This window comes from Dendrobates tinctorius, unplaced genomic scaffold, assembly GCF_039654945.1.
Source record: "Dendrobates tinctorius isolate UK_male_01 unplaced genomic scaffold, ASM3965494v1 ptg000138l, whole genome shotgun sequence".
Taxonomy (NCBI): Eukaryota; Metazoa; Chordata; class Amphibia; order Anura; family Dendrobatidae; genus Dendrobates; species Dendrobates tinctorius.
The window spans coordinates 18,664,096-18,676,350 of NW_027361806.1; the positions used below are offsets into that span (position 1 = coordinate 18,664,096).

The 12,255-nt window shown below is 49.9% G+C and overlaps 1 protein-coding gene across 2 annotated transcripts in view; it reads left to right on the forward strand.

Moving 5' to 3' along the window:
• Positions 1-12,255, forward strand: part of SRSF11 (serine and arginine rich splicing factor 11) — a 44,407-nt gene that overhangs the window by 26,528 nt on the left and 5,624 nt on the right. For both annotated transcript variants that reach the window (XM_073544776.1, XM_073544777.1), the window contains 3 exons: positions 7,460-7,585; positions 7,676-7,765; positions 7,882-7,977. In XM_073544776.1, the coding sequence (XP_073400877.1) occupies positions 7,460-7,585; positions 7,676-7,765; positions 7,882-7,977 (312 nt within the window). The remainder of the gene's footprint in view (positions 1-7,459; positions 7,586-7,675; positions 7,766-7,881; positions 7,978-12,255) is intronic.

A 12,255-nucleotide genomic window follows, 5' to 3' on the forward strand; every position in this document is an offset into this window, starting at 1 on the left:
TCTCTTTCCCCCATGACGGCACCACGGGGAGAGGGGATCCGCCCCACGGGGACAGGAAACCTACAGATAAAAAGGCGGTACATCTCTCAGATCAGTTGGTTTCCTGTCCCCATAGGGAACCTACAGGCTTACCATCATTGTGGGATGCCGGGGCCGACCAGCCTGGAGGATGACAGCGGGAGCCCCCTGTCCCAGCTAGGGCGGTTACCCGAGGTGCCGCCGCTGGGTCAGCGGGCCTCCGCAGGGGGAGAGGACACTCCAGAAGAACGCCTCCCCCGGAGATGACGTCCCCCTTAGAAGCGGGCCTGGGCGGCCGGGGGCAGGTACCGGAGACCAGTGGCTGACGGGTGCGCAAGATGGCAGGGACCGCGCCAGCCTTGGCGCAAGGCATTGTTGGGAGCCGGGGACGGCGGCAGTGCGCAGGCGCGAGGCGGAGCGTGGCGTAGTCATGTGGGGCGGAGCGCCGCCAGGTCACGTGAGGCTGACTCGATGCATCACTGGGAGGCCTGGGAGTGTGCACGCGCGGGGAGGGCACCGCAGCTTCACGTGGGGGCAGCGCTAGGCATCACTGGGTGCCGGCGCTGAGTGCGCAGTGTGTGTGTGTATATGTGTATATATATATATATATACACACACACACACACACACACACACACACACACACACACACACACACACACACACACACGTGTGTGTGTGTATAGAGAGAGAGATATAGAGATAGATAGATATAGAGAGAGAGAGATAGATATAGAGAGAGAGATAGATAGAGATAGATAGATAGAGAGATATATAGAGATATATATATAGTTATTGTATGTATGTGTGTGTCTATATAATATATATAGACACACACACACACACACACACACACACACGCCGGCGCTCGGTTGAAAGGCGCAGGAAGCACCACGCTAACCTGTCCCCTGAAATCATGAGTTTGGCACAGGAAGAGTAGCAGCTGCGGGACATGTCCTCCGACGCAGGACCCCAGCAGCAACAGCGCCGATCGCAGCAAAGCCACGAAAGAAGGATCCCACAGGCTCACAGCGACACAGTAGCAGTAGCCACTTGGAGTCCCGGCGCAGCAAGGAGTCTGGTGGGACAGGGGTACCAAAAGACAAGCCTCCTGCAGACCCGGGAGCACCTTCAGACTCTCTATCCTTCTTCGGTCCAGTGGGTGAGTGAGCTGCGTGAATGTACATATTATAACTAGGGCCTATCCTCCTCTTATAGGGGAAGAATTGCACGCAAAAGGCCATCCACAAGGTTTGCCCACTCTGTAAAGAGGAGCTCCCCGCAGGGTGGGGGAAAAGGCTCTGTCAATCCTGCATAGAGCACACTATATGCAAAGAATCCTCAGGCTTCGCTTCCGACCTTAGAAACCTAATAAAACATCAGGTAGAGAATACCCTCAAGTCCCACCAGGGAAAAAAATAAAAAGCATAAGAAGCCTAAAAGTAGGGACCCCGAGTCAGATCACAGTGATAGGGGGAGCGATTCCTCTGCATCAGACACGGACAGCCCGTCATCCGACTCCTCGTCCTCTGCCGAGGAAGGTCGCAGCTGTTTCCCTCTAGAGGAAACCGATAATTTAATAAAAGCAATCAGGACCACTATGGGACTAGTGGACACCAGGCCCAAAAGGACTGTCCAGGACGCTATGTTCAGTGCGTTAGAGCAGAAGAAAAGGAGATCATTCCCTATGAACGATAAAATTCAGGCGCTAATACAGAGGGAGTGGAAAAGACTGGAGAAAAAAGGCCTTTTAGCCCCCAAAAGAAAATACCCCTTTGAAGATCCAAGCTGTTCTTTTTGGGACAAAGCACCAAAGGTGGATGTGTAGCCATCGCAAAAGCTTCCAAAAAATTCTCTCTGCTGTTTGAGAACATGGGTACACTAAAAGACCCCATGGACAAAAAAGCGGATATGTTCCTGAAGGGTTCGTGGGAGGCAGCCGGAGGAGGCCTAAAACCCGCCGTAGCCGCCACTTGTACGGCTAGAGCCCTTATGGTGTGGCTGGATCAGCTAAAAAACAAATCCCAGAGAAGCGCAATCCTAGTGATGAGAGGAGCAGCGGCCTTTTTAGCGGATGCATCTGCAGATTCAATCAGGCTATCAGCCAGGGCAGCCTCATTCTCGAACGCAGCCAGAAGGGCCCTATGGCTCAAGTGCTGGACTGGGGACCTGCAAACAAACTTTGCTCCATTCCCTGTGAAGGTGAATTCCTTTTCGGACCTACGCTAGACAATATACTTGACAAAGCGGGAGATAAAGAGGTCTTTCCCTAATCCATCCAATTTCCCCGTCAAGCGTTTTCGGAGCAGGAAATTTATCCAGAGGAAGCCGCCCAAAAATTCCCAGGACAAGTGGGAAGATAGAAGAGGCAAAGGAAAGGGGTTCATGTTCGGAAAACCGGCAGACCAAAAGCCACCCCAATGAAGGTGTCTCCCAGGTAGGGGGAAGATTGAAATGTTTTCCCAGGTTGGGAAGAAGAGGGCCGAACAGTCAATGGATCTTAGACATCATAAAAACAGGCCTCAAATTAAAATTTCTCACCTCACCGCAACCCTCTTTCGTAGTGACCCCACAGAGGCAGTCGGCCGAAGAACAAGCCGCAATCCAACAGGAAATCCAGACCCTGGTGGAGAAATTCGTACTGCAAGAAATCCCTCACCAAGAAAGAGAAGGCTTCTATTCCCCTGTTTTCCTGAGGAAGAAGCCAGATGGGACATTCAGGACAATAATAACCCTGAAAAAACTAAACAGGTGTCTGGTAATCCACCCATTCAAAATGTAAACAATAAATTCTGCGGTGAAAATGTTTCCATCCTGTTACAGGACTGTACTCGATCTAAAGGTCGCGTACTACCACGTCCCCATACACACGGACTACCGCCGATTTCTCAGGATAGCAGTAACCATAAGGGGAGAAATAAAGCACTACCAGTTCAAGGCTCTCCCATTCGTGCACAAAAATCATAGCAGAGGTTATGGCACATCTAAGAGAACAGGACGTACTAATAGTCCCATACTTGGACGATTTCCTAGTAATAGGCAACTCCCCATCACACTGCAGGGACCAGTTGAGCAGGACCATGGATTCTCTGACTGACCTAGGTTGGCTTCTAAACCTACCAAAATCCCGGACGGTCCAGAGCCAAGTACAAGAGTATTTGGGTATAACTATCGATTTCCCTCAGGCAGGAATGTCTCCCGGAAGGGAAAATGCTACACATAAAGCAGATAGCAACAGGAGCAATAACTCACACAGCAACAACACTGAGGAAGGCCATGTCCCTGCTCGGGTCGATGACTGCCTGTGTACCAGCCGTGCAATGGGCTCAAGCCCACACAACGGATCTACAGTGGGAAACATTAGCGGTAGAAGTTTCCCTTCACTGAGTTTTAGAAGGGCGGTTAGACATATCACCCGAAACGGCGCAGTCACTACAGTGGTGGACGGAATCTTCCAACCTATCCAGGGGGGTTCCTTGGGTAACGAGTCCTCACTAAAGACGCAAGCCCCAGGGGGTGGGGGGGCTCACTTGGACAATCAGGTAGCTCAAGGGGTCTGAACAGAGGACGAAAAGACAGCCTCCTCGAACATGAAGGCGTTGTTAGCGGTAAAGCTCGCCCTCCTGCATTTTGCGGAATCCCTCAGATCCCACCACGTAAGGGTGTTTTTCAGACAACAGCAAGGTAGTGGCTTACTTATACCACCAGGGGGGCACAAGGTCCCGCACCCTAATGGCAGTGACAGGATCGATCCTCCAGTTTGCGGAGGTAAACCTAGGCTCACTGACGGCACTCCACATAAAAGGGACAGACAACGTCACGGCGGACTTTCTAAGTCGCACACAGCTGAGACGGCGAGTGGGAGTTGAACCAGGAAATTTTCAACCAGGTCAAGAAACTATGGGGGAAACCCGATATAGATCTATTCGTCAACAGGACGAATCGGAAGGTGAACACCTTCTGTTCCATAAACCCCTCTGGGAATCTGGTAGCCCTGGATGCCCTCATGACCCCCTGGCACTTTCCCCTTATGCGTTTCCACCAATAGCCCTAATTCTATCAGTTCTGAGGAAGATTCGGGAAGACAAAGCAAGGGTAATATTAATAACCCCCTTCTGGTCAAGAAGGACGTGGTTCTCATGGTTGAGGAGAATGTCCATCTCCAATCCTTGGGTCCTCCTGGATATCCCGAACTTACTCTCCCAGGGCCCAGTACTGCACACTCAGGTGGAGAAGCTACATATGACGGCCTGGAATTTGAAAGGGCACTATTAATTAACAGAGGTTTCTCCCAAAATTTAACCGATAACCACTAAACAGTATGGGAGGGTCTGGAGGAAGTTCCTTTCAGTATCAAAGGCCAGTCCAAAGGGGAAGGTACCCATACCAAAGATCTTGGAGTTCCTGCAAAAGGGCTTAGAGCAAAGCCTAGCTACCAGCACATTAAAGGTTCAAGTGGCAGCCCTGGGGGCCCTATACAACTGTGACTTGGCAGGGAATCGTTGGTTGTCCAGGTTCATTAAGGCAGCCAGTAGGTCCAGGTCCGTGTCTTCCCTAAACACCCCTCCCTGGGATCTAAACTTGATACTCTCAGCCCTGACCAAGCCCCCTTTCGAGCCTTTGCAGGAAGCACCGCTAAAATTAATCTCTCAAGACCTCCCTCTTGATAGCCCTCTCATCGGCCCGTAGAATTAGCGATATCCAGGCCCTTTCAGCCTTCCCTCCATTTACACAGATCCTGGATGACAGGGTGATACTTAGGACAGACCCAGCCTATCTGCATAAGGTAGCGTCCTGATTCCACAGAACTCAGGAAATCTCCCTCCCCTCCTTTTGCCCCAATCCCAAAAACAAGGGAGAAGAGACCTTGCACACATTAGATGTCAGGAGGTGCCTAATGGAATACCTGGCGGCCACCAGGGAGTGTAGGAAGGATAGGTTTCTTTTTGTCTGCTTCCAGGGGCCAAAGAAAGGGCGAAAGGCATCAAAGAGCACGCTGGCGAGGTGGATAAGGGATGCCATCACCTTGTCGTACTCGTCACAAGGGGCAGACATTCCAGGCAGAATAACGGCCCATTCCACAAGAGCGGTGTCAGCTTCCTGGGCAGAGAGTGCAGGCATATCCATTGAACAGATATGTAGAGCCGCTACTTGGTTCTCTCCTTCAACTTCCTTCAACCACTATCGGCTGGACCTGGCCACCTCCTCAGATCTAACCTTTGGTAGAAGGGTGCTGGAGGCAGTGGTCCCCCCCTAATATATAGTCTTTGAAATTCTCTCCGTGGTGCCGTCATGGGGGGAAAGAGAATATCGTAGTTACTTACAGTTAACGGTATTTCTCTGAGCCCATGACGGCACCGGTATATTCCCTCCCTACACTCGTGGGGTGCGCACTTATGGTAAATACAGTTTAGTCAAAAAGTCACGTGGTGTCCCCTCTACGCAGTTTGATTATAGAAATTCCTTTTCTTAAAGTGTTGTGTTAGTATTAGGCTGAAGTTCCGTTAATGCTCTGTAAAACAATTGATGCAGGAGAGAGGTACCGCCTTTTTATCTGTAGGTTTCCTGTCCCCGTGGGGCGGATCCTCTCTCTCCGTGGTCCCGTCATGGGCTCAGAGAAATACCGTTAACGGTAAGTAACTACGATTTTTGCTCCCCTTCTTCCCAGAGCCATAACTTTTTTTCTTTTCTTTTTTTTGTCACTGACCATGTGAGGGCTTGTTTTTTAGTGGGACAAGTTGTACTTTTGAACGACACCTAAAGCGGGGGAAAAAAATTGCAATCCCACTCTTGCTTTTTGTTTTGCTTTTTTACTAGGTTTGCTAAATGCTAAAACTGACCTGCCATTATAAATAGTATAATACGTACACATTGGCGCTCCTAAAAGAAATAATGCTGCTGGGGCTGCTGACCACTTGACAGGCTCTGTGTGTGGTCCTGTCTATATATGGAAAAAGTACGGCATCACTTAAGTAGTTGTTGCGCTCCCAGAGTATGGCCCCGTTGTGCGCATATGTCTAAATGCCACAGAAATTATGCCGGTTAACATTGACTAACAATGGTATGTATGTAGGCACTTACTAGGAAGATGACTGCAAATGTAGGAGTGTCCTGTTGGCCCTTGAGAAAGAAGGGCCGTGCCTTTCGAAACGCGTCGGTTATTGGCCCACATACGGTTTGTGACTTCACCTTAACCACGCCCCCGCTCACATCGCTACTGCACGACGGCCAGAGCTTACCGCCATACCACATCGGCACGTGGGCAGGGGGGATCACCTAGCATCGAGGGGATGCTCCCTATTGAAGCATGCCTACCGAACTCCACGCAAAGTATTGGACCAACAGGACGCCCCCTACCTTCGCAGTCATCTTCCTAGTAAGTGCCTACATACATACCATTGTTAGTCACTGTTAACCGGCATCATTTCTGTGGCATTTAGATGTATGTGCACAACGGGGCCATACACTGAGAGTGCGACACGTACTTATGTGAGTTGACCTGCCATTATGATTCTCCAGGTCATTGAGTTCATAGATAAGACACCAAACATGTCTAGGTTCTTTTTTAAGTGGTGAAAAAAAATGTAAAAACTTTGTTAAAAGAAAAAAAAAATTGGCGCCCTTTTCCAAGACCTGTAGCATCTCCATTTTTCATGATCTCGGGTTGGGTGAGGGCTTATTTTTTTGCGTAATGAGCTTACTTTTTAATGATAACCATTTTGGGTCAGATACGATCTTTTGGCCGCCCGTTGTTGCATTTTAATGCAATGTTGCGGCGACCAAAAAAACGTAATTCTGGCGTTTTGACTTTTTTTTTCTCCCTACGCCGTTTTAAATTAGTTGGATGGTAAGGCCTGTTTCACACTTCAGTTTTTTGTGTCAGTTAAAATCCGCCAAAATGGCGGAAAGCGGATCCGTTGCTAAACTGATGTGAATGGATGCCACCGGACCGTTTTTTTGACGGATCCGATGAATGAAGAATTTTAAAGGAACCGTAGCCTAGAGAGAAATTTTTTTCCAGCCGCCAGAACAGACTTTAGGGTTAAATTTCAGGCTGAGTGAAGTCTTTCGGGCATGCGCAGTGTGAAGTGCGGATCCTGCCGCCTGAAAAAACGTTACATGCTCCGTTCGGACATGTCGGCGGACGTCAAAATTTTGGCGGATCCGCAAAAAAACGGATCCAACGGATGGCCATCCGTCAAGATCTGCCGGTAATGCAACTCAATGGGGAAAAAAAAAAACGGATCCGCCAAGCAAAATGGCGGATCCGTTTTTTTTTTTTGCAAAACGGCGGATCTTGACTGATGGACAAAAACTGATGTGTGAAACAGGCCTAAGAGGCCACTATGCCCGCAGTGGATGTGAGCTCCCTGAATACATCTGTACATAACATACAGTCTGCGAATAGCTTTCAGCTTTTTTTTCTTTAAATTTATTTTAGACGTTCAAGAAGCAGGTCAAGAAGAAGATCTCATTCAAAGTCCCGGAGCCGCAGACGTTCGAAGAGCCCCAGAAGGAGGCACTCTCACTCAAGAGACAGAAGCCGCCGTTCTCGATCTAAATCCAGGTAGTCATTTACACTTCTCCAAACCAAGAACAATCCACTCGCCATTGATGTAGAAAAAAAAAAATCTCACCCTGGTTTTACTTCTTGTAGAGAAAAAAAGCGCGAAGAAAAAGAGAAAAAACGATCGAAAACCCCACCCAAGAGCTACAGCACAAGCAGGCGATCCCGAAGCACAAGCAGGTACAGTGCTGGCGCAGGCTCACTGGTCTGCAGGCCAGAAGAGTGCTCTTCCTTCACCATGAAGCCAGTCCTCTGCTGTGTTCTTCTTACATCCTCTCCTGTCTTTACTTTTGCAGGGACAAGAGGCGCAGGAAGAGTCGCAGCGCATCTCGATCCCCCAAAAAAATGAGATCGCCAAAGAGGAAAGCATCTCGCACCCCATCACCTAGAAGGTATTAGCTGGATAAGTGAAGTGCAATCTAGCTCCTTTACTTTAAGGGGTTTTCCCTTCTCCAAGAACCTATTCTAATATGTAGGAGGCATCATAATAATATTACCTCCAATTAGAAATGTAGTTTAGTTCATCTGATTCGCTATGGCGCCTACCCCATGTGCAGGACATTGTAGTAGCTTAGGTATCCATGGCTATGACCACTCTTATAGTGGCAGTTAGTCGTCGTAACTATGGATACCGAACTACTGCGATGTCCGCGCATGGGGTAAGTGACAGTGAATCAGAAGAACGAAACTACATTTCTAATTAGAGGTATTTGCTAATATTATTACATCCACTACATATAGGGATAGGATCTTAAAGATGGAAATACCCCCCCCAAAAGTTAATTTACTTCAGGTCTTCAATACAAAAAGTGAAACTCGTATTATATAGTCATTACAAACAGTGATCTATTTCATGTGTTTATTTCTGTTAATGTTGATGATTATGGCTTACAGCCAATGAAGACACAAAACAAAAAACACCTGCAAAGTCTTAATAAGTGCTTAAAAAGGTCCCTTAGTCTGTTTCAGTGGGCTCCACAATCATGGGGGAAGACTGCTGACTTGGTAGAAGTCCAGAAGGCAGTCACTGACACACTCCACAAGGATAGTACACTTTGCATTTGATATGGAAATCAAGGTCCCAGAGTCTGGAGGAAGAGTGGAGAGGCCACACTCCAAGCTGATGGAGGTCTAGTGTGAAGTCTCCACAATCAGTGATGGTTTGGGGAGTCATGTCATCTGCTGGTGTAGGTCCACTGTGTTTTATTAAGACCAAAGTCAGCGCAGTCTTCTACCAGGACATTCTAGAGCTCTTCATGCTTCCCTCTGCCGACAAGCTTTTTGGTGATGGAAATATCATTCTCCAGCAGGACTTGGCCCTTGTCCACACTGCCAAAAGTACCAATACCTGGTTTACAAACAACAGTATCACTGTGCTTGATTGGCAGCAAACTCACCTGACCTTAACCCCATAGAGAATCTATGGAGTATTGTCAAGAGGAAGATGAGACACCAGACCCAACAATGCAGACGAGCTGAAGGCTGCTATCAAAGTAACCTGGGCTTCCATAACCCCTCAGCAGTGCCACAGGCTGATCGCCTCCATGCCACATTGATGCAGTAATTGATGCAAAAGGAGCCCCGACTGAGTGCATTTACTGAACATACATTTCAGTAGGCCAACATTTTGGATTTTAAAATTATTTTTCAAGCTGGTGTTATCAAGTATTCTAACGTACTGAGATAATGACTTTTGGGTTGTCATTGGCTGTAAGCCATAATCCTCAACATTAACAGAAATAAACGTGAAATAGATCACTCTGTGTGTAATGACTCTATAGAATAGAGGAGAGTCACTTTCTCTAAATTAACTGATGTTCTAATTTTGTGAGAAGCACGTGTAACTGTACAGGCGGCAGTTAACTTTTGCTGCAGTTGTGTTTTGATGAACCCCTGAATTGTGTATCACTTTAGACCAGTAGTTGTGTACGTTTTTTACTCTGTCGCCTAATTGGGGGACACAGAACCTTGGGTGTTATGCTGCTGTCCACTAGGAGGCGACACTATGCATAATCTGAAAAAGATTAACTTTGGCTCCTCCTCTGCAGTATACACCCCTGGACGGCGTTGGCCTTCTCCAGTTTTTGCTTAGTGTCGCAAGGAGGCACACCTTTTTTCTTCCGTTTTTTTTTTTTTCCTTTTTTTCAAAATACAGATGAAGAAAAGTGGGTCTCCAGCGAGACTCCCGGCATGGCTCCCTCCTCGGTCCCCTATTAGGGGTACCCGGTTGAGGTCGAGGTGGTTTTTTCCCCATGTCGCTCCCTCCCCAGTCCCTCGGGTCCTGGTTCGAGGTCGAGACCCCCCCTCCTTCCCCAACCCCTTTAAGGGGTCTGGGTTGAGGTTGAGGCGAGGATGAAGACCCCCTGACGGTGGCAGACGCACCCTCCCTAATCCCCCGCAGGGGGTATTAGGTTGAGACGCCTCAGGTAGGGTCGGAGATCAGGCAGCATTTCTCAGCTTCCAGGGACCCCAGGCTGGCTGAGGGATCCTGTTGGGGCCGGGGGAGGGTGCGGACTGGATGGCACAGCAGAGACAGGGCTTTTCTGCGTCCCTGTCTCTGCAACAGCAGCGGCTCCATAGCGCTTCAGGGGCCCCTCATTCAAAAACCGCTACCCCTGTTACCCCCACCGCTATCCAGTCGACCATTCTGGGGGGGTCTGGTACAAATCCGCCCCCCCCCGGACTACCGCGCCGCTCTGGAGCCCTCCTGGGCATCAGGCTTCTAATTTAGGCCGCGGCTTCGGCCTAGCTGAAGCCGCCGCCTTTTCCCCGCCCCCCGGCCCACCCCCCGGATGACCAAAATGACACGCTGGAGTGTCATAGAAGGGGCGGATTGAGGCAGAAAGGGCGCGTTTTTTACACAGCCCAGCGCGCCCTTTTCAGCTCTCCGCCCCCTCCTCCCTCTCCTCAGAGCCCCGGTGGCCATTTTTTCTGGATGAGATCCAGGAGAGGAGCATCATAGCGGTCTCCGGGGGGCACAGAACTGGGATCTGTCTGCGCTGGACCTAGGGGCACACCGGTGGGGTAAGCTCACAGCTGGGTTCTCATTACTCAGCTGTGAATCTATACTTCCTATAAGGCTTTCTGTGGGTTCCCTCTGCGTAGCCACCCCTGTACGATCCCTTATAGCCAGCCTCTGTGCACTATGCCGGGCTCAAGGAAGAGAACCAGGCAGGAATGTTTCTATGCATTCTGTACAGCCTGCAAAGCCACGCTCCCTAGTGGCAGCACGTATCCGCACTGCCGGGACTGCATCCAGAACTCTGGGTCAGAACCCCAGGGAGTCCCTACTGACGCTTCAGTGTCACAGGCCACGCCGGAATGGGCAACTCAGATGTCTCAGTCTATGTCACAGTCCATAGACAACCTAACTGCTACATTACTGCAAGCTCTGCAGAGTCGGGCCCCGGCTATGGACGGTACACAGCAAACGGACAGCTTGTCTCAGGAACATGCTGCTTCCGACTCTCACAGACGTAAGCGGACCCACAGGTCTCGATCACCTGAGTCGCACTATAGCACAAGGTCGTCCCCCTCTAGGGAGAGACAGCGTCATTCCAGGTCTCCTGGGCAGCCCCCTGCCACAGACAGACAGTGCAATTTACCACAGGGATCCCCCACCACAGAAGACCCCCGCCCCAGGTCGCCCTCCAGGGATCACCTTAGCGAGGCACAGGATTCGGAGGGCATCTGTGACTCCGACTCAGCTAATAAAACGGTCAGGTCCGTGGTACCTTCTCCCCCTAGCAATACAGCGCTAGTTGAGGACATAATTTCTGCCATTCATCGGGTGCTAAAAATTCCAGAGTCGCCCCCGGAAGTCCCAGAACATAGGATTTGCTTCGAAAGTGTTCAAAAACCACCTAAGGTCTTCCCTAATCACGATGAGTTTGAGAAAATACTTACCAAACAGTTTGCGCAGCCTGACAAAAAATTCGCTAATCGCAAATATTTGGAAGCGAAGTACCCCTTCCCACAGAAAGACACCAAACAATGGACAGATCCACCTGAAGTGGACCCTCCGGTTTCTAGGCTAGCAGCGCAGACTTTACTCTCTCTGCCGGATAGCTCAACCCTCAGGGACGCAGCAGACCGGCAAGTAGAACGCATGGCTCGTTCTATTTTCGAAGCGGCAGGCGCCTCTCTGGGCCCTGTGTTTGCTTCAGTTTGGGCAGCCAAGGCCATCCTGGCTTGGGCCAAAAAACTACAGGAGGGTCTTCAGGCTTCAAACTCTCGGACCAAGCGGTCCAGATGGCAGTGGTAGCAGACTACATGATTCATGCAGCCCTGGATTCCGCCAGAGGTGTAGCGGGAATAGCATCAAACGCCATCACGATCCGACGCATCCTCTGGCTGCGAGAATGGAAAGCGGATGCGGCCTCAAAGAAGTCCCTCACGCGACTTCCGTATTTTACTGGAAGACTTTTCGGCGAAAAGTTGGACACCATGATAGCCAATGCCACTGGGGGTAAGAGTACCTCTCTCCCTCAACTAAAACCGAAACGCACGTTTAAACGAAGAAACCAGACGCGATTCCGATCCTTTCGGAATTCCTCGGGCTGGTCCGTTTCGCGCCCAGTGCAAAACCGCAACCGTTCTCCACGCAGAGACAACCCACGGACGCAGCAGCGACCGGACAGGGCTTGGCAGTCGAAAGCAGGCCAAGCGAA